Here is a 23,733-nt window from a genome sequence, read left to right as displayed (position 1 = left end):
AGGACAGATAGCTTAACTGAGAGGCAAGTAACGTTAGGGAAGATGTGCAAGAAAGCTCGCAGACCATCCATGCTTGGGTGAATATCTTTTTCGGAGATAAGCTGAAGGTACTGTGGCACAAATTAAAGAGCAGAACGTGGCAGTTCAATCCCTTTTATCTCAAAGTGAACAAAGAGCAACAGCTGCCAATTCTATCCACAGTATAAATTGTCTGTATTACCCCTGGAAATCTGCTCCTATCAACCTTACCACCCAGCTTATTACCAGCAAAGCTGACAGCAGACACAAAAAACACCTACAAAGGGGACACCCTACAGTCAGACGTGGACCGAAACTGCAGTCACAACCTCCTACGAACACCAGCAGGGTTTTTAACTCTACCATCACCACAGCCACTAATACCTGTTGGAAGCAGAGTGCATCATTTTCAACAAGCCTGGAAGGACATCACCACGGATCAATTGGTCCTCAAAATAATTCATTGGGGATAACATCTCAATTTCCAGTGCCAACCTGCATTGCCTCATCAGGGGTTACAACCCACAAATCCCGACCATCTGGCTCTCCTAAACTAGGAGATGCAAAAATTACTGAACTAAGGAACACTACAAACCATACCAACCAAGGATTGTAGCAAAGGATTCTATTCCCATTACTTTCTCATCCCCAAAAAGACAGATATTCGACCCATTCTAGACATCAGGTCCCTGAACAAACTTTTATATGTTGAGAAAAATTCAAGATGAGTTCCTTGGGAACTATTTTACCTTTTATCCAGCCCAACGACTGGATGTGCTCTCTTGACCTGAAAGATGTTTATGCTCACACCAATTCACCTGTCCTGTTAACTTTGCTTCCGAGTGGGACAACTCCATTACCAGTACAAAGGCCTCCCATTTGGAATCTCCTCTGCCCTGAAAGTCTTCACAAAATATTTAGTGGTGGCTGTGGCACATCTTCTGTCTCTCCAGGATACGTCTGTTTCCATACCTGGAAAGCTGGCTGATAATAGCATCGGATGAACAAACTTTTCGATCTCACACCGAGCAAATACTATGCCTGGAAATATTGGGTTTTCTAATCATCTACAAGAAATCCATGCTATGCTCTTCCCCTCGCAAAGGATACAGCTCATCGGCGCACAGATACGCTCTGGATTCTATTGAGTCTATCTTCCTTATGAGCGAGCTCTCAAACTTCACATTGTAGCGAACAGACTTTTCCGTTGCAGAAAGACTCTAGTTTGTCATGTCTTAGTGCTCTTGGGTCACATGGCAGCAGCTATTCATATAGTTTCTTTAACAAGACTACATATGCATCGCTTATAATAGGGACTCACAACCAATAGTCCCAATATTTCCAATCTTTGTCAACCAAAATATCATTGATACAAGCCATGACTAAAGAAAAAGGTGGATGCATGTGCATCCACACTTGCTGATTCTGACAAAGGATGCTTCCATGAAGGGATGGGGAGTTCACCTTCACCTTTTGCAAATCAAGACTCTGTGTCTTTGGAATCAAGAAAAGAAAAAATATTCTATAGAACTCCAGGCCATGAGAAATGCCCTCAGAGCCTTCCAGCATCTCCCCCAAGGGACATCCCTAATGATCCACACGGACAAGCAGGTAGCAATGTTCTATGTGAACAAATGAGGTACGGGGTTGCAAGCCCATTGTGAGGAAGCCCTGGCCATATGGGAATAGGCATACAAAGCTGCTGATACTCTACAAGCCATGTTCCTGCAGGGATCACGAACCAGGCTAGTCTTTTTTGCTTGCTTCTGGTTCTGGTACTAGCAGAGCTGCTGGGCTGCTCTCTGCTCCTCACCACCTCAGACTGTGTCCCTCTCTGACCCTAAGTAGGGAGTCTCCTCTCTTCGGACTCCCGACCATACCTAGTCTTCTCTCTCCACAATAGCAGGGGGTGCTGGGCTGGTTCGGGTTCTCTCCCTTGGTTTGCCATTTGCCCCCCCCCCCCCGTCTAATACTTTCCAGCTGATAAATCTGTATTTATGATTAAGCTTACGCATAATCACGTGGTGGGTGGAGGGTCTTTACTGCGTTGTAATTCTTTCTCCTCCTCCCCATTTCTTTGAGGGGGGGGGCTGTGTCCTGTCACATCTTGGACGAAAGCCAGTGCATCATTTGTACTCAGGGTCTCTGCCCTCCATCAGGCTGTATGCCAGCATCTGTTTTTGCTAAGTCAGACTGCCTCCCCCCCCCTCATCCAAGGGTGGAGTTCCTTCTGACCCTTGGAGTTCCCTTGGCCTATCTGGACTCCTGCTTATGAGCTTAAGTGCCTGTATTGTCCCTCTGCCTTGGTTTTATTTACACAGGAGCATTCAAACAGGCACATCTTGATAGTTACCTTCAGTGCTGGTTTACAGTTCTCATCTGACCAAAGTTTCTTTTCTTAGCCGTGACAGTGTTTTGCCCTGTCAGCACACTGGTCTGCATATATCTAAGTGGACGCTCTCAAATTGGATCACGGCATGCATTAAACATTGCTATGCTGCACATTCACTCAATCTCCAAGACCACACAAAAGCACACAAAATTCAAACAGTTGCTGCATCATTGGCACATTTAAATAATGTTGTTATTGAGGACATGCAAAGCGCCTACCGGGCTGTCAGTACGTACCTTCATGTTGCACTACTGCCTTGATACAGTTGCCACTACTGACACCGTGGTAAGAACTGCAGTCTTCAAGCATGCCTCATTCTCCTAGCTGGCTGTCCATGGGGGAGCCTGAGTTGCAAGAGATTATACTCTTAGAAGAACCAGGAGGTTACTTACAAAGGCAACTTATTTAATAGCAACCCTTAGCTTGGGATTTTCCATGGATCATGGCTAATTCAGCCTGCTTATTGATGGGAAAACAAGTTTTTTGCTTACCGTAAATGGTATTTTCCATAGAGAGGATGAATTAGTCATGCGAATCCCACCTTACTGCCTAGATGCAACCTATATTATTAATTCATTGAGCTTTATCAATTGAAGAGTTCTGGAACTGTCATTCCCACGGGAATACCCGTGCATGCTCAATACACAAACTTTAACTTGAGAGACAACTCTGTTACATGCTGCTTGATGACATCACCCATGGAGCATAGCTAATTCATCCTAGTCTACAAAAAACAGTTTACAGTAAGCAAAACTTGCTTTTAGAGAGCTGGAGAGATGGGTTTGTTTGGTGCTATCAGATGATGATGATATCCATGTGTCATGGCTGATTCATCATGCTATCCACAGAGAACCTCAAACTTTTACCCCAAAGTAGCAGGAGGAATGTGTTAAGCCAAAAAAACCCCCCTTGTCTTATTTCATAAGCTTTAAACAGCTAGTTGGTCAGCAGTTAAATAATTTTGGTAGGAGTTTGAATTACTGACCTAGTGCTAAAACCAGACTTCTGGGCCCATGGTAATAGTGACTGTGAACTACTAGTGTCAATCCTCTATCAATGAACTGATTTTTAAATAGTAATGTACCGTATTTTTTGCTCCATAAGACGCACTCCCCCCCCCCCCCCCCCAAAGTGGGGGGAAAATGTATGTGCGTCTTATGGAGCGAATATAAAAAAAAACAAACTAAAAATCTAACAAACCCCCCCCCCCCACCCTCCTGACTCCCCCAAGACCTGCCAAAAGTCCCTGGTGGTCCAGCGGGGTTCCAGGAGCGGTCCGGGAGCAATCTCCTGGGCTTGGGCTGTCGGCTGCCAGTAATCAAAATGGCGCCGACGGCCCTTTGCCCTTACTATGTCACTGGGGCCGACCAATGGCAGCGGTAGCCCCTGTGACATAGTAAGGGCAAAGGGCCGTCGGCGCCATTTTGATTACTGGCAATCGACAGCTGAAGTCCAGGAGATCGCTCCCGCACCGCTCCTGGACCCCCGCTGGACCACCAGGGACTTTTGGCAGGACTTGGGGTGGGGGGGGGGGGGGGGGTTCCCTGAGAAAGATAAGTTTTCTGATCTGGGGAGTGAACCGAAATGGCCCTCCCCAGACCTGAAAACAAAATGGGGAGAAAAAATGTTATGCACTTCCCTACTTTGCTCCATAAGACGCACAGATGCCTGGGGACAGAGCCGGTTTAGCACAAATTTTTTTTTTTTTTTTTTTTTAAATTTTCCCCCTCTGAATCCTAGGTGCGTCTTATGGTCAGGTGTGTCTTATGGAGCGAAAAATTGAATTGATTACTGTATAAGGGCGTAGGTGAAAGCTGGTGGACTGACAGTATGTAAAGAAAATGCTGTTTCGTTAGCTAGCAAGTGAGAATGTGATTGATTCACCTGTTTTCGTCCTTTCTCTGTGATCCTTGGGTTCTTTTGAAATCTGAGATTAGATGAATGGGGGGAGGAGTTTGCAAGTCAACCAATCTGTCTCTACTTCTAGGTAATGTAACAAGACTTTTCCTTTTCTTATAAAGTACCATTTAAGAAAAGGGTGGAGAGTTCTTCACAGTTGACTATAATAGCACATTTATTAAACCCTGTACTTGCATCAGCACTTTTTTTTTGCCCTTTAGTAAAAGCTGCGCTAAATGTTAATTTTACTCCTATCATGTAAATCTGAAGTCTGTGTAAACGTAAAAAAATTAAAAAATTGTACATTAGGGTTTTCAACAAAACTTGTTTTTAATTTCCATTAAATATTTATCAAACAGCACCATGGAATATCTTTTGTGCTATTAAGTTAAACTTTCTTTCCTGTAAGCTGTTTTTAGGTATTTGATAAAATGATTGTTAGTAATGTGTTTAATTTAAAATCATTAATTGGGCTATAAACTGAGTTCACTGTAAATCTAATGATATAATGAAATGCTTTTATTATGATCCCTAAAATATGCATAAATACTTTTTAGTTTCTTGATGTTTGGTTCTTTTACTCTGAACAGAAATTTTAAACTCAGTACAGATGAAGCTTTTAGCCAAATCATTTGAACAAGTTCCATGGATGTTTTCCCATTTCAGTTTCCACAGCATTTGCAGCAAGCTAATTGCTTCTGCTAATAAATAATCTAAAATCAATGCTGACAGCAGTTAATTGGCACAGAGACTTTATTCTGTACAGCACTTGGCTAATGACCTTCTTTAAATTAATAGCATTAAATGCTATGAAGAAATAAATCTGAGGAATTGCCTGTCATTTGCTGTCATGTCTAATATCTTCCAATAATGATAGCTGATAGATTTTTGCACATTCCATTATTGAAGTTGGTGCATGTGATTATTCTTCTCATTATATGTAAACAATTAGCAATATTTGATGTTTGTTTGCAATAAAGCCGTAAAGTGCAAGTAGTAGATTAGATACTAGAAACTGTTTAAATGAGTGGATTTTATTTATTTTGATGGTATATAATTGTCATGTCATATTGATGGCACAGACATGTTTTGGTGGTAAGGTAGCTGTATTTGCTGTATTCCACATTTATTGCTAGATACCCTTTCAAACTAGAGATCTTTTAATTTTTAAAATTTGATATGAAATTTTACTTATAGCTTGAAGAAGTAATGGAAAAAGAAACATACAAGACGGCAAAACTAATTCTTGAAAGGTTTGATCCAGACACCAAGAAAACACAAGTAAGAAACTCTAGGAATTTTTTTTTTATTTATAGCACATACAAATTATAAAATATTGTGTTAATCAAAAACTGTTATGCTATGCTTTTTTTTTTTTTTTTTTTTTAGGAAAGTGAAATACCATCTGTTGGACAATCTGCAACTCTAAGACCTGGACAAGGTAAACTGACTTCAAATAAGATGTTTGGCATATTTTAATTTTTTTTTTTTTTTTTTACTAATTTTATACATATTAGAATCTTTTAAATTCAATTAAATGTTTCTGTTGTATGTAGTTCTTTAGTGCCAAAGGAATCTTAAAAAAAAAAAGTGGCTACATGAAATGGCAGGGGGATATTAAATTTCTCAAAGAAAAAGCTAATGACTCAAAATATTTTGGTTATTTTTATATCCATCTACTTAAGTCTTTTTATTTCCTGATATGAATCCTTTTTTTCTTTTAAAAGCAATCATACTTTCTCTGAACAGCTAGTGTGGTTTATACCAGCAACACTGATGGTGTTGTGAAACATTTATTTATTTATTTAACATTTTTCTATACCGAACTTCACGACAAGCTTCATATCAGGCCGGTTTACATCAAACTTAGGGGTTAACTTAACAAAAACCATATAACAAGAGGGCCGAAGCGCAGATACAAATAACAGGGAGAATGAACTTGAAGGCTAGAGTAGCCAGGAAATAAAGGGCAGAAAAAACTGGAGAATGAACATAAATGAATTTACAATTACTGGGTTGGACATTTTGTCTATTGAGCTAAATGAAAGCATTGTTGCGATGTTGAGCTTAAGGGAAGGCTTGGACAAAAAGCCAAGTCTTGAGTTTTTTCCGGAAGGTAGTCAGGCAGGGTTCCAGTCTTAGATCAGTCGGCAGGTTGTTCCAGATGATGGGGCCAGCTGTGGAAAGTGCCCGTTCTTTTGTGGAAGTTAGTCGAGTGGATTTAGTTGGGGGAACTTGAAGGGTTCCTTTGTGTGCCGCTCTGATGGGTCTTGCAGATGTGTATAGTTTGAGTGGTAACTGAAGGTCTAAAGGAAGTTGGTTGTGTATGGATTTGTGGATAATGGTGAGTGCTTTGTGCAAAATTCTGTATTTAATAGGTAACCAGTGTAGGTTTCTAAGTATCGGGGTGATGTGAGTTCTCCGGTTAGTGTTGGTTAATATCCTGGCTGCTGAGTTCTGGAGCATCTGTAGTGGTCTAGTGGCAGAGATCGGGAGTCCTAAAAGGAGAGTATTTCAGTAGTCTGTTTTGGAGAATATTGTTGACTGAAGTACTGTTCTGAAGTCCTGGAGGTGGAGGAGGGGTTTGAGTCTTTTCATAACTTGCAGCTTAAAGAAACAATCCTTCGTAATATTGTTGATTGATTTTTTTAGGTTTAAATGGTTATCAATGGTGACTCCTAAATCTCTAACTTGAGTGGTCTGAGGAATAGAGGTTGTCTGATCATGGTTGGTAGAATGGTCGGAGGATAAGAGAAGAATTTCTGTTTTGGCTGCATTGAGGACCAGGTTCAGGCTGGTGAGTAGGTGGTTGATGGACTTGAGGCAGTTTTCCCAGAAGGAGAGCGTCTTTGGAAGGGATTCTTTTATAGGGATCAGGATCTGAACGTCGTCAGCATATAGATAGTGAGTTAGGTTGAGGTTTGTGAGTAGCTGGCAGAGAGGCAGTAGGTAGATATTAAAGAGAGTGGGGGATAGAGAGGAGCCTTGGGGAACACCTAGCATAGATTTGAAGTTAGGAGATTCTTTATTGTTGATGGTGATCTTGGAGCTTCTATTATTGAGGAATGAGCTGAACCATTGGAGGGCGTATCCAGATAAACCAATGTCTGAGAGACGATTGAGGAGGATGCTATGGTTCACGGTATCAAACGTCGCGGAGATGTCTAAGAGAACTAGCAGGAATGAAATCCCTTTGTCTAGGCCCATGAGGATGTGGTCTGTTAGCGAGATGAGGAGGGTTTCAGTACTGGAAGACTTGCGGAAGCCGTACTGGGAGGGGTATAAAATTTTGTGTTCCTCCAGGTAGTCCGAAAGCTGTGTTCACCACCTTCTCAGTGAGTTTTGCTAGCAGCGGGAGGTTGGAAATGGGTCGGAAGTTGGAGAGCTCATTAGTGTCTAGGTTGGGTTTCTTCAAGAGAGGTTTAATCGATGCTGTTTTAAGGTCATCCGGGTAAATTCCTTGGGCAAGGGAGCAGTTAATGATGTTAGCCAAGGATCTGGAGATGGTGCCTGGAATAAGGAGCAGAAGTTTTGTTGGGATGTGGTCCAATGGGTGGCTGGATGGTTTCAGCTTCTTGAGTGTTGATTCTATCTCTAGCGGGGTGGTGGCCTCGAAGGACTCTAGGGTAGCACTGGGGGAGCCTGTGGTGGTGAGGTTTAGAGATAGTGGTGTTGGGTTAGTAGGGAGAAGCGCTAGAGTGTTTGCAATTTTGTCCTGAAAGAAGAGTGCGAGTTCATTGGCTTTGGATTGAGCCTGATCGTCGGGAATGGTAGGAGCAGAGGGTTTAGTAAGTTGAGATAGGAGAACAGGGCCCTAGCGTCATATTGAATATCGTGGATTCTGCTGGCGTAATAGTCTTTTTTTGCTTGTAGGAGGGAAATCCTGTAGAGATGCATGTTTCGTTTGTAATCGTACAAAGTTGTAGAGTTGGGGGACTTCCGCCAAGAGCCTTCCTTGTGTCGGAGGTCTTGCTTCATTCGTTTAAGTTCCGGTGAATACCAAGGTTGCTTCCTTTTTTGAGTCCAATTGATGGTTTTCGTCTCTTTAGGGCAGAGATTTAACATTCCACTAATTGTCTAATGCAAAACCCCTCTCTGTGTCTTTAAGCAAACAGCTGTTTTATGAAGGTCCAGGCTCCTTTTGAAACATTTATGACTTTATTTAAAATTTCTTCCTTGTCTTTCTGCTACAGTAGGCCAGAATGCTTCAGTTTGACTCTATTCCAACTGATAGAGGCAGAGGTTTTTGTGTTATATATCATCATTACTAGTACTTATACTGTGTGTGGACCTTGTTAAGCTGGTATTCTGTATCTAACCATTGTAAGACCACCTGATGGTGTAGCAGAATTTTTCCAGTAGCCAGGAATTAGCTTGTTGACACCTCTTGAAAATATATTGGCTAGTGCTTTGGGGGTCCATGCTCCTGCGCGCAAGTCAGTGAAGCGAGCCCATGTTTAACCCTCCTTTCCTCAAAGCAGAAGTTTTGGTAGAATCTGCTAATACTGTGACTTTTCCTCTAAGCAAGAAGAATCTAAGTTTTCTTTACTTATAGATTGAGCATTTGTTAGTCATCAAGAGAACTTTTATTAAAAAAAACAAAACAAAAAAATAACCCCCAAGCCAGAACTCTGGAAATGTAGGACAGCATATTTTCCTGAAACTTTTTTTTTTCCTTTAAATTTGGTGTTTATACCTTACCTTGTGAATGGAATATTTGAAATTTCTTAAGTAGGCACCTTTTACCATAGCTGTAATGTCAGACAAGGCTCACTGGTGTGGTATCTATAGCAAATGCACAGTAGCTAATTACAGCTCTGCTTGTCTATGGGGAGAAAAAAGTTTAAGTGACCAGCTTAAAAATGCAGCAATTTCCAAATACGTTGTTACTGTTTCAGGAGCCAATAAATAGTGTTTAGTTATTTCAAGGAATGAAGGGGAATAGTTTTGCTGTTGAAACGGCTGCGACTTCCTTTTTGAAAAAAATATGATTGGAAGTTATAGCTACACAGAGCCATTTGTCAGATAAAAATGATTGTCCACATTTTCACATTCCCTGTACGTACTAGGATCAGTCCAGACGGTGGGTTGTGTCCCCCGTCCAGCAGATGGAGTCAGAGCAAACTTCTGAGGGTGCTGGCATATAAGCTGGTGCAACCCTCCTAGTCCTCAGTATCTCTCTGACTCCAGCAGATGTGAGGAGGGGAACCCGTTGCTTCCCCTAGCTAGTGGCTTTGTTCCACACTTTTCTGTTTTATATTTCCTTCTTAGGTTGGATCAAGCAGTAAAAAAAAAAAAAAAAAAAAAAAAAAGTTATTTATTAAGGGGAGATTTTTATTGTGTGTGGTGAGGAGGCTTGGGCTTGCTGCCCAACTCTTGCTATCCGGACTGCCTCGGCGGTAATTTCTTCATTTCTCCTCTCACTCTCTCTCCCTTCTGCTTTCCCTTCACTTCGCAGCCGTTTTGGGGGGAAAGTTTGGTAAGTTTTTTGTATTGTTTCCTTTGCAGCTTTGCAAGCCGTACGGAGGTGGATGCTGGTGGGGCCAGCCTCTCCCCTACCCTGAGTCGCGGTTTTTCCTCCCTTCTCGCGGCCCCGCGACGCGCCAATTCCCTGGGGTCGCAGCGGCAGGGAGGTCTCTTTCCCCTGTCGCTCCTGGTGGGAGGATAGCGAGTAGAGCGAAGGCGAGGCAGGCCTGCTCCTCCCGCGGCACGACTCTCCAAGGCTCTCCTGCGCCTCGTTCCCGCCCGGGTCCGACGCCATGCAGCGCGCTCGCTGCCCGTCCTGCGGCGGCCCGGGACAGGGCGGCTCGCGGGAAGGTCCGTGCAGCCGGTGTCTCCCCGGGGGGGAATCAAGCGCCGCTTCCCCAACGATTTTGCCGCCGCGCTCGGAGCGCCGCGCTCCTCGGGGAGGTGCCCCGCCCCCTCCTTTGGCGGGAGCGGCGGCCATCTTGGAGCTGGAGAGCAGCGTGGGATCCGAACCTCAAGAGACTCAGGAGGAATTTTCGTCGCTGGTACCGCTGATCCCGGACCCGGGCCCGCTCCCCTCCACCGGCGGACTCCCCAGGGACCCTCAATCCTCCACTTCCACGGGGCCCCCAGCTTTTTCGGCCGACTTTGTGGTGCTCATGCACCAGGCCTATCTTCAAAGCCTACACCCCACGGGGGGGGGGTCAGCAACCGTTTCCCCGCCAGCCAATTTCCCAAGGATCTCTGGGGCTGCGGCCGCGGGACCGGGGAGCGCAGGGGGGGGGTCCCAGAGTGCCACTGGGCCTTCCGTTGCCCCTGGGAGGGACGTCTCCTCTGCCAGACCCAGGAGGGGATCCGGCATCGCAGGGGGATGAGGAAGCAACTTCGGCGATCCACCTGGAATGTGATGACCCTCGGGTGCTACGGATCTTTCGTAAGGAGGAATTGGCGGAGCTTATCCCCCATGTTCTCCAGGAGTTGGACCTCGACCCCCCTGTTGAGCCCCCGGCTCCTCCGGCCCCCTCTGTAGCTTCCGCCACAAAGAAAGGGGATCCAGTGCTGGCGGGCCTGCGTCCACTGGCTAGGACCTTTCCTATCCATGATTCGTTTCTCCAGCTGCTAGTGCGGGAATGGGACACCCCGGAGGCGTCCCTCCGGGTCGGCAGAGCTATGGACAAGCTCTATCCTCTCCCTGGAGACTTTCTGGATCTCCTTAAGGTCCCTAAGGTTGACTCAGCGGTGTCCGCTGTCACGAAGAGAACCACGATCCCGGTCACAGGGGGTACAGCTCTTCGAGACCTACAGGACAGGAAGCTGGAGGTCGCCCTGAAGAAGATCTTTGAGGTCTCGGCACTGGGGGTCCGAGCAGCCATCTGTGGTTCCTTAACTCAGAGAGCCGGTCTTCGTTGGGTCCAACAGCTCCTCACCTCGCAGCAGTTGCCGCCGGAGGAGGCGGCGCAGGCGGACCGTCTGGAGGCGGTCATAGCCTATGGAGCGGATGCTTTACATGACTTATTGAGGGTTCTGGCGAGGACCATGGTGTCGGCAGTCTCCGCCAGGCGACTTCTGTGGCTGCGAAACTGGGCGGCGGACCCTTCCTCCAAATCTAGCCTGGGGGCTCTACCCTTTAAGGGTAGATTTCTTTTCGGCGAGGACCTCGATCAGATTATCAAGTCTCTAGGCGAAAATTCAGTCCATCGGTTGCCCGAAGACCGCCAGAGGTCCTATCGCCCATCTTCATCAAGCTCCAGGAACCGCGCCCGCCCTCAGCGGCGTTACAGGGGAGCTAGGCAGCAAGGACCCAGGACGCCATCCGGGAGGTCTCCAGTCTTGGACCCGGCCCTTTCGGGGTCGCAGACCCGCCAGGGACTCCTCGGCTCAGGGAGCCTCTGGTAAGCCTTCCCAATGATGCCAGGCCAGTCCACTCCTCGCTTCCCCGGATTGGAGGTCGCATCGCTCTGTTTTTCGAGGAGTGGACCAACATCACAACGGACCAGTGGGTCCTGGATATCCTAAGACACGGCTACGCATTGGAATTTGTCCGGTTTCCCAGGGACAGGTTCATCTTCTCTCCCTGCGGATCCGGCTCCAAGCGCCTGGGAATCCAGCGCACGCTGGACAGGCTTCTAGACTTGGGGGCCATTGCACCCGTCCCCTCAGGAGAGGTGGGCTCGGGACATTATTCCATTTACTTCGTAGTCCCCAAGAAGGACGGCTCCTTCCGTCCCATCCTAGATCTCAAGGAAGTCAACAAGGTGCTTCGGGTCTCCAGGTTCCGCATGGAAACACTCCGCTCAGTTATCGCTGCAGTGCATCAGGGAGAGTTCCTGGCCTCTCTCGATCTAACAGAGGCCTATCTGCATATTCCGATCCAGCCGGCCCATTGGTGGTTTCTTCGCTTCAAGATTTTAAGTCAACACTTTCAGTTCCAGGCCCTACCCTTCGGATTGGCGACCGCGCCCAGGACTTTTACCAAGGTCATGGTAGTGGTGGCAGCCGCACTCAGGAGGGAAGGAATCCTGGTCCATCCTTACTTGGACGATTGGCTCATCCGAGCGAAGTCTCTTCAGCAGGGTCGGTCGGCGGTCGACAGAGTGGTGTCCTTCCTGCAGTCTCTCGGCTGGGTGGTGAACTTCAGCAAGAGCAGCCTGCTTCCCTCCCAGCAATTGGATTTTCTGGGAGCGCGCTTCGACACAGTACAGGGCAAAGTCTTCCTTCGTCCAGACAAGGCGCAAGCCTTGCGGGATCAGATCGTTCACTTTGCCTCTCTTCCGGTGCACACGGCGCGGGACTACCTACAACTCCTGGGATCTATGGCTTTTGCGATAAATCTCGTGCCCTGGTCTTTTGCACACCTGAGACCTCTGCAAATGTCTCTGCTATCGAAATGGAAGCCAGTGTCTCAGGATTATCAGGCGATCATCCCTCTCTCTCCAACCGCCAGATACAGCTTGAGGTGGTGGTTGGACCCCAAACACTTGGCCCAGGGTTGCCCGCTGGAGACTCCGGACTGGATAGTAGTCACTACCGATGCCAGCCTGACCGGTTGGGGGGCAGTCTGCCTCAGGAGCTCGGCTCAGGGTCAATGGACAAAGGAACAGACTACATGGCCGATCAACCGCCTGGAGACCAGAGCGGTGCGTCTGGCGCTCATGCAGTTCCTGCCCTTAGTCAGGGGTCAGTCGGTCCGCGTCCTCTCGGACAATGCGACTACGGTGGCTTACATCAATCGGCAAGGGGGCACCAGGAGTCGTCAGGTAGCCCTCGAAGCCGCTCGTCTGTCGTGGGCGGAACGGTTCCTCGTTCATCTGGCGGCTTCGCACATTGCAGGGGTGGACAACATTCAAGCGGATTACCTGAGTCGTCAAGCCCTGGACCCCGGAGAGTGGGCTCTCTCCGACGATGCGATGGCCCTCATCGTGCGGCGCTGGGGGATGCCCTCCATGGATCTCATGGCAACCGCCTCCAACGCCAAAGCCCAGCGGTTCATCAGCCGCAGAAGAGAGCGCGGCGCGGAAGGGGTGGACGCCCTAGTTCTTCCTTGGCCGTCCCGAATTCTTCTCTGTCTTTCCCCCTTGGCCCCTGGTGGGCAAGGTGCTGAGACGGGTAGAGTTACATCACGGATCGGTAATCCTAGTAGCTCCGGAATGGCCGCGAAGGCCGTGGTTCGCAGATCTACTCAACATTGCGGTAGACGGTCCTCTTCGGCTCGCACACCTGCCTCGTCTCCTTCACCAGGGTCCGGTATTTTCGGATCAGGCGGAACACTTCTGTCTTGCGGCCTGGCTTTTGAAAGGAGGAGCCTCCTGCGTCAGGGCTACGCAGTCTCCGTGGTAGACACTCTCCTCAGAGCGCGGAAGACTTCGACCTCGGTTGCTTATGTGCGGGTGTGGAAGGTCTTCGAAGTATGGTGTTCCGCATGGGGGGGGCCCACGCAACAGCGGCCTCGCGGCAGCAGATCCTGGCGTTCCTTCAAGAGGGGCTGGAGAAGGGTCTCTCCTACAATTCCCTGCGAGTGCAGGTATCTGCGCTGGCCTCCTTGGCTCGCTCTTCGGGACGACCCGATCCCTCGTCTCATCCGGATATCTCACGGTTCCTGAAGGGAGTCAAGCATCTGCGGCCGCCGGTGCGTCAGCTTTGTCCTTCCTGGAACCTTAATCTGGTATTGCGGGCTCTAGCGGGATCTCCTTTCGAGCCGCTGCATCAGTCCTCCCTCAAGGATCTCACTCTGAAGATGATTTTCTTGGTGGCAATAGCCTCGGCGAGGCGCATCTCGGAGCTCCAAGCTCTCTCCTGCAGGGAACCTTTCCTTAGGTTCTCGGATTCGGGAGTCTTCATCCGGACAGTTCCTTCGTTCCTGCCCAAGGTGGTCTCGGCGTTTCACTTGAACCAGGTGGTGGAACTTCCGTCCTTCCCACAGGACGCCCCTACATCTCTCAGGCGCCTAGACGTGAAGCGAGTCCTCTTGCGCTATTTGGAAGTGACGAATGAGTTTCGAGTTTCCGATCATCTTTTTGTTCTCTGGTCCGGGAACAGAAAGGGACAACAAGCGACGAAGACCACCATTGCGCGCTGGCTCAAGGAAGCGGTGGCTTCGGCGTACATCGGCTCCGGTAAGGATCCTCCGATAGGAATCAAGGCTCATTCGCTGAGAGCACAGGCCACTTCCTATGCGGAGTCGCAGCACGTCTCCGTTCAGGAAATCTGTAGGGCAGCGACCTGGAAATCTTTGCACACGTTTTCCAGGCACTACCGGCTCCATTTGCCGGCAGCGGAATCCGGCTCCTTCGGGGACAGGGTTATCCGAGCAGGGTTCTCAGGGACCCACCCGGTTTAGGGAAGCTTTGGTACATCCCACCGTCTGGACTGATCCTAGTACGTACAGGGAAAAGAAAATTATTTCTTACCTGCTAATTTTCGTTCCTGTAGTACTTAGGATCAGTCCAGACGCCCGCCCTGGTCGTGATTGGATCTGGGGGTATACCTGCTCGAAGCCGCTCTCTCCTGTCCTTTTGCTTAGCCTTCTTCTTTGGGGGCTTACTGTCTGCGTGTCTTTGTTTCCGTTGTCAGTTCTTTTGGCAAGTTGTTCTGGTTCACAGTTTTTACAGGTTTTTACAGTTTGACTTTGTGGATATGCTTGATCCATCCTCCTCGGTCTGTCCAGTTTTTCTGACTTGGCTTTGATATTCTCGATACTGAGGACTAGGAGGGTTGCACCAGCTTTTATGCCAGCACCCTCAGAAGTTTGCTCTGACTCCATCTGCTGGACGGGGGACACAACCCACCGTCTGGACTGATCCTAAGTACTACAGGAACGAAAATTAGCAGGTAAGAAATAATTTTCTTATTCCAAACACTCAAAAAGCACTCAACCTCTATCTAATCACTAGAATTTAATTTTCTTCACCAAGCCTTTTGTGCCTTCACACAGGCAAAGTGATGCATTGGAAACTCCTTTGATAAACACACAGATGCACCCTGATCCTTCTCTGTTTTCAGCTAGGCATTCAAAGAGATCAAGGATCAGATCTGACTATAATATAAAGATATAATATAAAGATAATATATTATAATATAATATAAAGATCTGACTATAATATAATATAAAGATAATCCCTTCGCCCTTGATCTCTCTCCCCCTTGAATCCTGCCAATGCTAAACGTCCCATTGCTCATTGTGGTTTTCCCCATAACTCTCTCCCTTTCCCCCCCACCGGCTCGTTTCCCCGAGGCTTAGGCCTCTTTTCCCATTCATATTATTATTAAACTTACTCTTTTTAATATTATGTTATATCTACCACATTATATGGTAGTGTGTTCCCTTATATTGCTAAAGTTTTCTCATATCTGCCTTAGTTCCCCGCACGTTCCTTGTTCCAATGTTACTTTCCCCACACTGTTTTATTTCCCCGAACGTTCTTTGTTCCTATGTTTCATTGTATACGCCTCCGGCGACTGTTTTCAGTTCCATGTAAACCGGTGCGATATGTATCCTGTACAGGAGCATCGGTATAGAAAAGTTAAAAATAAATAAAATAAATGGGTATGTTTCAGACGGCCAACCCCAAGTGAGACCTGTACAATCAAACTAAAGTCCTCTTTGCGGCCCAGTGAACAAAGGAGTGTCCAATAATCCAAACTAACCTTTGCCGTTGGAAGAATCTGTAGAGATGTTAAAGAGAGAAAATAACAGGTTATACGTTCACACCTGGTCCGTCTTGATATACGAGTAAACAGCATTGGACCTCCATCTGCCGATTCTACATTTAAGAAGTAATATCTCAAAGAGATAGTAACTCAATATTATACCTGGACTTGACAAACATTACTCAAATAATGATTTTATTTATGAAATTGTAACCGAACTTTATTGGCACCTGTTAGAATGTACAATATCCTACATTTACTTACCTTAGTCTATGTGCCTATTTGTAAACCGTTGCGATGGTATATAACTTAGCGACGGTATAGAAAAGTTTTAAAATATAAATAAATAAGATTCTTTGAATGGCATTGATGTGCAATCTGCACTGGTGGCCACTTCGATTCTAAGTGAATGGGTCCCAAATTTGTTGGTATTGCACCCTATGGCAGTCGGTGCCCAAGCCAAAACTGTTGAATTGGTATCTGGTAAGGGATAGGTGGTCGGCATGGATCAATAGGAACTTCCCGCCGATGGGTTGCGATGCCAAGAAATTCTGAAAATTTATTTATTTTTTAAATTTTATTTTATTGCATTTTACTTTATTACACAAACCATTGTGATTGGAAACGATGGTTTACATTATTTCAAGCATAGAAAACAAATATGCAAAGAAAAAGTATTATAAGTATTGTAATCGGTAAACCCATCTAATTATATTAAGTAATACATGGGGGGTGAGTTTAAACTCTATGGAGCGAAAAACTTCAAAATCTAAACTTAAAAAAAGAAAATTAAAGGCTACCGATTACAAGCCTATTCATACCCACTGTACTGTCTAAGTCGCAATTACTTGGTGTGAATCAATAAAGAAACGAAGCTGTGACGGTTCAAAGAATATGTAGACAGAATCTAAATACTTGACTACACATTTACATGGGTAGCGAAGAGTAAACTTGGAGAAAATAGCCATTGCTTCAGTTCTCATTTGTATGAATTTCTTCCTCCTTTCCTGTGTTGACCTCGTAATGTCGGGGAAAAGCCATACTTTTTGGCCATAATATTCTGCTAATCTATTGTGGGAAAAACAATTTTAAAACATTTTTCTCTGATAGAAAAGCGAATGTCACAAATACACCCCTAGTTGAGACTGTCCTCATATGACATTTCCAGTAATTCTGTAATATTAAGTTGAACTTGCTGGGAAATTCTGCAAATTCTGCACCAGACAAGTGACCTGCGATATCGCACGTTTCAGGGACAGCCTGCAGCCCCTGGCTGCTGGATCTGTTTTGACCTTTTGAAGAATTATTTGAACGGAATGATCGGATAACTTGATGTTTTGCATCAGTATGCCTCTGAAGCCAGTGTCTTTTGGAAATAGCCACCAGTTTGCTAATGCGCAGCGTGCCAAAAAAAGCCAAGGAAAAGGCGGTTCGTAAAAGTCTAACTTCAGTCAGATGCACAAATGGACAGTAAAACCTGTCATAGTTGAATGAGCAGGTTGTGGGTAATTGGGTGCTTCACGTTGCGCAGTGGTCCTGTCTTTCTAGCCCACCCGACCCACATCTTTTTAACCAAAAATCCCTTGGTAGGGATGCTCCCAACCCTGGGCCTTGGAGAAGAAAGAGAACTCTGCAAGCTGATTTGCCACTACTCCTCTGGATTTTCCTCTGTCCTTAGCCCAAGCTATATATTTGACAATTTAACTCCTCCTAGATGGGCCCTGTAATCTAATTATGTTCCTTCAAAAACTTGGAAACAGCCACGTAAGCTCTGCAGTACACATTCCATGTAGCCGGGGCTACCGATCTCTGGAAGAGGTCTCATGTCGTGGTGCACCAATGTTCCACAAGCAATCCGGAATCGGTGTTCCCTTTTTGTCCATTCCAGGTACCTGTTTGTGAAACAGATTCCATTTAGCTCTTGACAGGGTATCTGCTATGCTGTTGTGCATTCTGGGGACGTGATGCGCACGTATGACTATATTAAGCTAAAGGCTGGTGAGTACCACCTCCCTTAACAGCTCGGCTACCCTGCGGCATCTGGCAGACTGCCAATTTATGACCTGCACTACGGCCATATTGTTGCACCAGAATATTGTTTGTTGCACAACCTGTTGCCCCATATAACCAAGATGACTAGGATGGGAATGAGCTCTAGGAAAGTAATGAGGCATGTCAAGCCCAATTCTACCCAGATTGACTGCCACTGCTCTGCTGACCAAGAAGCCCCAACCCCCAGAAGCATCCAAATGTATACCCAGGTTGTGACTGGATATGAGGGGGTGGGGTCCGGCCATATGGAGATCCCGTTGAAATCACTCAAGAAGGATGTCCATATTGCCAAGTCCTTTTTGACAGTCCTTGTGATTTGGATGGCTCACTTTTCCTGTGCTGGCAGTTGGCCTCCTCAAGAACGCCCTCCCCATCGGTATGACCCGGCATGTGAAGTTTAGAGTGCCAATGAGGGAGGGATTGCACTTCCACTAAGGTCAATTCCATATTTATTTATTTGTGGTTTTTATATACTGGACTTCGTAGGATAACATCAGTTCGGTTTACATTATAACTTCAAAATCAGCAAAACAGAGGCTTTACATAGAACTTATAGGAAAACAGTGAATACAATAAAATTAAATAAACTATATAATGAACAAGACTTAAATAGAGGTTGTTGAATAATTGAGATGGTATTGAGAGAAATGGTTGGGGGATGGCGAGGGGGAAAGAGAAAGGGGTAGAGGGGGGATGAAGATGGACGGAATGTATAGAGGGGATAGGGGTTGTATATTGCATATAGGGAGGGGAATGAAGAGTTGAAAGGGTTGCATGGGGGAGGGAAAGGAGGAGTTGCAAAGATTGCAAGGAACTATTTACAATAGATGCATTGGGGAGGAAGTAGCATATATGATTATAAAACTATATACAGAGTGTACATTATTGAAGATATGTAAGTCAAGGCATGAAGTTGAAAATCCAAGATGGTAGCAACTAAGAGAGGGAGTTATCTTATGAGGGATCGTAAAGTTAGAACTGAGGGATCTGTTAGGGGCAGGGCTGCGGGAGAGGAGGTGTGGTGAGGGTAGAGGCATTGTGTGGCAGGGAGAGTGTTTTATTGGCAAAGAAGATTGAAGGGTGAGAAAAATGAGTGAGTTTTGGTGATATGTACTATTTGAATGCCTTCGTGAAAAGCCATGTTTTGAGTTTTCGTTTAAATGTTTTATGGCAAGCCTCTTGGTGTAGATCTACTGGCATAGTGTTCCAAAGGGTTGGTCCTGATACAGAGAGTAGACGAGCTCTAGTTGCGGCCAGTTTGGTAGTTTTGTGAGAGGGTTAGCATGGTTGCATGATATTGGTGTCTTGTAGGTCTCTTGGCTTGGTGGAATTTAAGGGAACCGTTAAGCCAGTACATTTCTGGGTTGTAAAGGGCTTTGTGAATGAGAGAGGGATTTGTACTGAATACGAGAAGTAATAGGGAGCCAGTGAAGATTCATGTGTATGGGGGTTATATGCTCATTTCTGCGTGTGTTGGTTATGATTCAAGCAGTGGTGTTTTGTAGAATTTGTAAGGGTTGTGTGACATTCTTAGGTAACCCCAAGAGGAGGGAGTTACAGTAGTCAAGTTTGGATAGAATTGTTGCTTGAAGTACAGTGCGGAAGTCAGTGGGGTGTAGAAGAGGTTTCAGTTTTTTGAGGGTTTGGAGTTTGAAGAAACCATCCTTTAGGGTATTGCTGATGATGAACTTTAGATTAAAGCTATTGTCAGTGATGACCCCTAGGTCTCTGGCATGTTGGGAAAGCTGAAAGGAGGGTGGTGGGAGAGATGATAGGGGGGCGTGATGTGGTGGCTTGGGGACGTGATTAGCATAATTTCAGTTTTAGTGGTGTTAAGGGAAAGATAAATAGAATTTTGTTGATTGAGAGGAGCGTGGAGTTCCAGATTTTTAAGGCATTCGGGAGAGCGTCTGAGATAGGGATAAGTATCTGTACATCGTCTGCATAGATGAAGTGGGGTAGCTTGAGGCTGGAGAGTAAATATCTTGCAGATATTATATATCCTGCTCCGAAAATATACTGAAAATACTGCAGGATAGTAAATATCCTGCAGTAAATATCCTGGCAGGTACAGTAAATGTCTTGGCAGACATTGCGTGTCCAAGCATATGATGAAGGTTCTGAAGCTTTTCCTGAGGCAATCGGGATACCCTCGCGGTGGAGTCCAGCTTGATTCCCAGAAATTTGATCGTGCTAGAATCCTCCATTTTTATCTGCGCTAGGGGCGCACTGAACTCGAAGGCTATACTGCAAAACGCGGACAACAAATGGGCACATGTTTGTGAATCCAGAGGACCCCAAACAAAAAGTCATCTAGATAATGGACTATGGTCTCCAGGCTGGCTTTCTGAATGGTAGCCCAAGGAAGGAATGACCTAAAAAGCTCAAAGTATGCACATGATACGGAACACCCCATTGGCATGCACTTGTCAATTATTATGCGCCTTTGAAACAGAAACCCAGTAATGGGAAACTGAGGTGGACCTGAAGAAGCCGGAAAGCGGACTTTGGTGGCTTTGGCCGTGAGGGCCCCTCTGCTGCACTCGCGCGGAGTATGGTGAAGGCACTGTCAAATGAAGCGTATTGCACTGTGCACTCCTCTAGCAGATGATCGTTCACTGAGGCTCTGCACGGATAAGACAAATTTTGAATTAGACAATACTTGGCTGGTTCCTCCTTTGGGACAACAGGCTAAGAGGAGAACATCATTTTACTGAGAGGAGGAAACTCGAAAGTTCCGGTGATTCTGCCCATGGTTAGCTCCGTATCCAGCTTCTGCTGTACCAGGTCTGCATGCTTCACTGCAGAAGGGGTGTTCTCTGCAAGCATGCCCTCTATCGCCCTGGAAAGGTATGGAGAAAGTGTCGAAAACAGTCTAGTAACTTTTTTGCTGCATTCTTCTTGGGGTATAGGTTAAGCCAGGGCCGCATGGCATCCAAGTTTATGGGAGATGGCGCAAATGCGAATGGGCTATATTCCTTTAGGCCTGTTATTACTTCCTCAGTTTTTCTTCTGGCATTTCGTGGCTGGGTGAGGGGCAGGACAGACAGAGCAGGCATGCTTGAACTTGCAGTCTTGAAAGCCACAGGAAGATGAACTATACCACCAGCAGGTGCTGTTGCTAGAGGCACAGGAGGTGACCTGTCCGGGCTGCATTGTTTGGTGACCTGACTTGACCAAATGCTGACTAGTAGTGCCGGCATCTGCTGTTTTACTTTTCATCTGCCTTAGCCAGAGGCCTACGTCCTGGGTGCTCCATGACATAAAGTGATTCTCCTCCATTTTATCTCTAAACAACTCATCGTAATTGAGCTAGGCCCAACCATCGTACTCTTTGTAGGCCTCCAAAATGGTGTCTGTGTAGCTTAGCATGGGACCATACTGAGGGATTGTCCCGGCTGACCACGTTTGTCATCCACAAGATGTCCAGTTGATTATGTTCTGTGGAACTAGTTTGTCTAAGCAGAGTGCCTGGTCACATTTGGAATCTGCCTTCCTGTCCCTTTCTTTCCTTCACCCCTAGAATTCTGAAAATATCTATGTAGGTCCGCCTTTTGATCTTCTGAAGAGACCTGGGAACTCTCTCCCATAACTGAGATAGCGTTGTCAGTGCTGGGGGCCCTCTGGTTGAGTCTGCTATATTGGCCTGTCTTTCCCTGGTTCTCATCCAAGGATGAGTCTGAGTTCAGAGTCTGAGCTATCTGAACTAGATTCTGATCGGGCCTTCTGCCTGGCTTTGTTCTTTCACCTATTCTCTTTCTTAGGTATCTCGTCCTTATCTGCTCCTGGATTTTTGCCCACTACCTCGGATGCTTCACCTGCAGTTGCCCTCTCGGACTCACCTATACCTACTCAGGGGTCAGTGGATGATGAGACCACCACTCTTGGGCCTCCTTCGTCACTCAATTCGTGTGATGTGCCACCAAGGTTTGGCGCAGCCGCTGCTGTGAGAGGCAGAGTTTCCTGGGGAAGCGGACCATGGACAGTTGCAGGAGCTTGCGACCCCAGTGAACCAGCGGGGAAATGGAATGTACGGTGATCTGTGCTCTCGTGGTGGGGGGTTGAGTGTTCTCCCCGTTGTGCTAGGTTCCTGAATGGGTTCAGTGCTGGATGGGCCAAGTTCCCCACGGTTGTGGCACTGCGATGTAGCTCTTGCTGCTGGGGTAAGGATTTGGGCACCATGAACTAAGGCTGTGCTCTCGGGTATTTTGGAATCTGAGAATACTGGGGTGTGTGTGTGCGCCAAGTTTGCATGGGGGTCCAGTACGTGCCGTGTGGGGCCATGTATTACCCCATCCTATAGGGGAGGGGTCACGAAGGTAGAACCGTGCAGCCGGATCCATCGCTGGGGGTCCCAAAGCTGCTAGAGGCAGATTCCTCCATTGGCTGAGCATTGATTTCGCCGGGGTGCCATGGCACTACAGTGTCCAGTGGCCTCTGTACTGGCTGGACATGGGAAGCTCCTTCATAGGGTGGATTATGCTGCAGAATTGAGACTGATATCCCCAGCAAGCAGGGGGGAGCAGCCACATCTTGGGGTGCTTGGGCAGGCCTAGGTGCTGGGGTGGGGCAACGTTTGGGGGGCGGGAGGTGGGTTCGGGCCCTCTGCTTCCTGTATGAGGCCATCTGTGGCCCGCACTACCTCAGACTCCCTCCTACGTTTTGACTGGTTTGCGTTCAGGCGTCTGCTGCCTGATCCTGTTTGTGCTGCTCTCTTTGCGGTCCTTCTCACGACCCCTTGGAGCCTATGTGACTCGGGTTTGGCCATTTCTGTGCCTACCCCCCAACTGCCCGATGAGTACTCTGCAGCTTACCTGCCACCAGGTATCAGTATCACATGGTGAATATCAGGATGGGGACCCCCCCCCCCAATGAAATGCAACACTTGCACTTGTGGTCAATTGAGTTTGGCTGTACTTGGTGGCATACTAAATCCTGGCAAATTATTCAGATATCACAAACCAATTAACAACTAATAAATATATTGTGACATTACTCCAATTTTTAAATCTTTATTAGTGAAAAATATCAAAAACACATCCCACATTTAATCCATAATACCCCACACAATAGATATTATATTCTAATAAAAACCTATTTCATCATACTCATCCATACATCCTACATATCACTCATACAAAAATCATTCATCCTCTTATAAAACAATTTTCAAACTTTCAAGTTAAACATCAAATACAGATTCTTCTTAACAATTATCCAATTGTAGATACAAATTGTTTCCAAGCAGAAAGAGTCACATTGCACATGTATTTTCTGCGTTACTACAACGCCATTCCTCTTGATCTCTCTTTAATTCTCTCTACATGTTTCGCCTTCCCTCAGGCTGCTTCAGGAGAGCTTATTCAAACAGTCTCCCACTGCTCTATATCCAACATCTATCCACAGGGCGTTCTAAAATATTTTAACAAAATTCATAATTTTATCATTTTAATTAGATACATTTACTTAAATTAACACTTATGAAAAATTTTTTCAACATGCTATTATACCTGCACGTCCCAAAGAATTTACCCAGACGTACAGCATGGCACATCCCCAACTCTTTTCATAGCGTCTCAATCATTTCAAATACATGGAACACCACATCTCAAATGCGTTTAAACTAGAATAAAACAATTCAAGAAAAATCAAAATGCGTGAACTTTTCTTCAAGAAAGTACCAACGTGCATGACAAACAAAGAACCTTACCTTTCCAATTTCAAAACAAACACAGACACCTTATATCAGAGTAAACGCT

General features: G+C 46.2%; 1 protein-coding gene across 4 annotated transcripts in view; it reads left to right on the top strand.

Moving 5' to 3' along the window:
- Positions 1-23,733, top strand: part of LNPK (lunapark, ER junction formation factor) — a 275,063-nt gene that overhangs the window by 109,252 nt on the left and 142,078 nt on the right. For all 4 annotated transcript variants that reach the window (XM_029605842.1, XM_029605843.1, XM_029605841.1 and 1 more), the window contains 2 exons: positions 5,507-5,590; positions 5,699-5,750. In XM_029605842.1, the coding sequence (XP_029461702.1) occupies positions 5,507-5,590; positions 5,699-5,750 (136 nt within the window). The remainder of the gene's footprint in view (positions 1-5,506; positions 5,591-5,698; positions 5,751-23,733) is intronic.

The sequence above is a fragment of the Rhinatrema bivittatum genome, chromosome 6 (genome assembly GCF_901001135.1).
Source record: "Rhinatrema bivittatum chromosome 6, aRhiBiv1.1, whole genome shotgun sequence".
Classification (NCBI taxonomy): Eukaryota; Metazoa; Chordata; class Amphibia; order Gymnophiona; family Rhinatrematidae; genus Rhinatrema; species Rhinatrema bivittatum.
Note: the sequence above shows the minus strand (reverse complement) of the source record. Positions and strands in the feature narration are given on the sequence as shown.